At 38.3% G+C, this 4,230-nt stretch overlaps 1 protein-coding gene across 1 annotated transcript; it reads right to left on the minus strand.

Moving 5' to 3' along the window:
* Nucleotides 1-231: 231 nt before the first annotated feature.
* On the minus strand, nt 232-3,745 carry LOC141910545 (uncharacterized). Its single transcript, XM_074801237.1, has 6 exons — nt 3,607-3,745; nt 2,994-3,075; nt 2,075-2,231; nt 1,302-1,510; nt 616-882; nt 232-335 (listed from the first exon to the last, which is right to left on the minus strand). Exons 1-6 carry the CDS (start codon nt 3,661-3,663, stop codon nt 232-234), a joined length of 876 nt encoding a protein of 291 aa, XP_074657338.1. The 5' UTR covers nt 3,664-3,745.
* Between the last annotated feature and the right edge of the window lie 485 nt (nt 3,746-4,230).

The raw sequence follows: 4,230 nt of genomic DNA on the forward strand, positions 1-4,230 counted from the left end.
CCTCATTCATTGATAGAAAGAAATGGGTTTTTGCAACAGGCCCCAGGAGCAATGAATGCAAGCAAACATCGTCATACTAATCCATTTTAATGTGATGAATCACCAGAAATCGATACATCGGAGTCAATACACTATACAATAATAAAGAAGTTTATCATTTGAAATCCTAACTTTATTCAATTTGAATCCAAAGGACGTATAATCCTACTTCAAATGATTTTTCATAATCCATTAAAAAGCAACCCACTTCTTGTAGTTGAAATCGGTTTCGCTAGGATTTTCCGAGCATTTTCCTTTTGCGATACAAACCATGTGTTCTAAAGTCTTAGGATCTTCTGCAACGAAATAGAATGTATCGATAATAAAATGTATACACAGTCAACCCCCGATATACCGCCCTCCCATATACTGCCACCCCCGCCTACCTACCGCCAGGTTTTCTCAATGTACATCTTTATACAAACACATAGTAAAACACCCCCGATATACCACCATACTCTCTATACCGCCAAAATCGTTTTGCACCGATGTGGGCGGTATATCGGGGGTTGACTGTATTACAATAACCAGTTCTTTATCAGCGGGGAATAGTAATTTAATTAAAAGATTATTTACTCAGCCATTCCGTGTCTTCACAGTAAGCTTGACGAATATTCACGATATCGAAATAACTGCACGAAGGTTTTTGGTTGTACATAGCGACAATATCAGTTACGTCTGCGCCGAGTTCCACTAGTTTTTTGTTGACCGTCTCGACGATTTTCTTCCTTAGAACGAAATTACGTTTCGTGTACACTCTCAAAGCTGACATTATGTTATACGGCGTGCGGAAGTAGAAGCTGTCGTCCGGGAACTTCGCCACCAGGGTTTGGGCTCCAGTGCCTAAAAATAACATATATAACACTCAACCCCCGATATACCATAGTAGTTCAAAGGACTCTATATATCGAGACATAAAACAAAGTACAAAGAATGTGTTTATAGACAACTTCCGACGATTGCCTGACGCCCGAGCAGAGAATGGGAGCTAACTCCACATGGGTGGAGCATTGTATTCGCTTCTATACAACAAATAATTATTATTATTTTCTGATATAGCGCGGATATAAAATCTTAGCCACCGCGCTTTACAATCTAAAACTACATTATAAAAGTACAAGTTGAAAATCATCATTGGTTGTTTTTAATAAGAAAAGTTTTCAATCTGGATTTGAATGAGACGGGATGGAGACTCTGACTTATGCTACGAGGTAGTTCATTCCAAAGATTAGGAGCTGAATATATACGATGGAATTACGCACAGTTTATCCAATTCGCCGTACTCGTGTCAACAAAGGCATCGCGAATCGGTCTATTAGTTTGTTTCATCAGCCCGAGTCGTTTGAACATAGCGCTGTTGAAGCCGTTCTGGTCTTTCAGTAAATTACACGGGCCTTTGTAGGTGGACGTGAGACGAATTTCGTTAAATCTGCTGCCAGCATTTCCGCTGTAGTACGACCCACATACGGAACTGAAAATGAATTGAAATTTGCTTCAAGTTTCTTTAATCTGTCTTGGTGTAAACTGTAATGACTGTTGATTTTTGGTCTTTCGTTTCGAGACCTTTATTTTCCAGGCCCACCGTAGAAAAGACACTTTCCTATTGAAAAAGGGCAGATCTTAGATATGAAGTGCCCGCGTACCTGAAACATGGACTCTCCATGACTGAATAAATCATTTGAAGATGGATTATTTTTCAGGGATTTTCCAAAAAGAAATATGACTGAAAATTCTATCCAAATTTAGAAAAATCTTGGCACAGGCCTGTTTTCGTACAGTGTGTCGCTGTGTCTGACTTTCATCGACTTAGCTTCGTTCAATATTGATAATAGATCTTGATGTAACTTAGACACGATGTTATATGCTAGCTTTTGGCCTAGATACTACATAAATCACAATGCTGCAATGGAAAAACGCAAATTCCTCATGCATACATCTGTGACGACAGATTCGATCCTAAACCAGAGAAACATTGTCACCTGTGGCCTATGTCTTACCTAATCTGTTTTATGATATGGAAAATGAAAAAACTAACCCTTTCAATTTGAATGTGATGAAACTGTTATTCGCAGTTCGCGCTCTATCGTTTTTTGGTACGAATCCGATGCAGGGTGTGTCGGTGTCCTTGATGTTACCAATGAGCGTTGCAAAACCATCTAATCGCCTTTTCAAATCACTCCGATCCTGTTTTGCTGGCGTTGAAAATTAGGAAATCACATTCAATTATGCACTGTATGACAATCGAAGAGGAAAATCATCTAAACGAATACGATATATCATAAAATGCGATGAATGCAAAAAAAAACATAAGCGCTGCACCGACAAATACTCTACGCAACGTAACCGCTTCTCGGCATAACAATTGCGACGATATATGAATATTTGTCACAAGAAATGTCAATGTAAAATAACCAAGTTAAGCTGGCTACTGGTTCCGTTTCGGCTACCGGTACAAAATATCAGTTTCGAACCAGGAATTGGGAACTGGTTCCCGGTTCCGCTATACCAGTTCAGAATATGAAGCTGGCTTACTGGTTGTTCCCGGTTCGTGACATTTGAATTGGTAAGACCCCTATCGAGCTAATCGTCTGTTGTATATTTGAGACGTTTGCAATATCAGAAGATGCGTTTATGTTGAAACTATAGTGTTGAATCGACTATAAGGTAGCTTTATTAACGGCAGAGGCAATTAAAACAAACAAAGTCTATTAAGTTGCCCAATAAGTAGCCAGCTTCACATTTTGAACTGGTAGCCGAACCGGGAGCCGGTTCCTGGTTCCTGGTTCCCGATTCGAAACTGATATTCTGAATAATTATCCGAACCGGGACCCAGGAACCAGTAGCCAGCTTCACTTCGGTGCAGCGCTCATGTTTCCTAGATTTATCGCGTTCCATGATTCAAACAATATCACATAACAAATGAAAACGACGAATTGGTTTTTGTTAATGCTTACATAAATTTTCGTCTAGGACATATTCGATTCGTGAAGCATCGCCCCAAAGTTTTTGCTTGGCATCAGGGTTATAACCAGAAACCTGTTGATGATATAGTATACCGCGTTCTAGATCGGCATGGTATGAAATTCATACATGAAACTAAAAAGGTGTTTCAAATGAAGATAACAAGCGAAACATCAAATGATCAAAACGTCATATTTTACCGGAAAAAAAATATGGACAAAAAACGTTCAAACAAAAGATGGTAAGGATGAACACACAGAATGAAAAAAAAAACATGAAGGAAGGGCCGATTCAGCCTACAGATATACACTGCTCGAGCGGTACGATTGTAGAAGTGTCCGTCTATCTTCTAGTTCTGGTTAGAAGCAATTCAAAATGGTCAATTTAAATAATCAAAAATGGGTAAACTTCTTATCTCTTATGCATGATTCATCTTGTTTAACATGTCAAAATGTCATATTTTGTGGATGCAGAGAACAATTTGATGCCCCTGACTACTCAAAACCTAGGCTAGATCCGTCCCTGTGTTGCTCAGTTAGAAGTTGAAATAGACTATATTTGCATTCATGGTTACGGTAAAGGAACAACATAATCATTCGAACATACCTGATGAATAATACAGAACAGACTTAGCGCGGCTGCGAGAACGTGGACACTAATCATCTTAATCTATCGAGTGAATTCAAGTATAGGGAACATTACGTGTTTTATGCAAACCGGGTCCTAACACTCGCTACCTCAATTACGATTAGGGAACGGTCGCTCCTCAATTAAAGTGTTTTTCAACGGCAAAACGCGCCGAACAATTCGCGCAAATTCCAAAAAAATAAACAGGTCGATCTAATTTCTGAATGTAACACCTGGCCCTTTTTGACGTCTGAAGATCTTTTCGCTTTACCAAAACAACGTTGATAAATCCTGTCTACTGTTATGAAACTATGATATTGAATAATCGGCGATCGATTAAAACACTACAATAACACCAGGCTCTTATTTCGGGGAAAACATTCAGCTTAGTTTTTCGATTTAATCCTTTAACTATTTTCAAATCATATCATCGCTCGAATACATTTTAAACTCAACAGCCGACGATAATACTTTATTTCCAGAATAATTTACAATAGATAGATACAAGATTTATATACAAATTGATAATATATGATTAATTTGTTCAACATAATGGATTAACTTTAATGACTGATAATGAGAAAGTAAAAGTTTCCTCGTTCA

This window comes from Tubulanus polymorphus, chromosome 9 (genome assembly GCF_964204645.1).
Source record: "Tubulanus polymorphus chromosome 9, tnTubPoly1.2, whole genome shotgun sequence".
In the NCBI taxonomy this organism is placed as follows: Eukaryota; Metazoa; Nemertea; class Palaeonemertea; order Tubulaniformes; family Tubulanidae; genus Tubulanus; species Tubulanus polymorphus.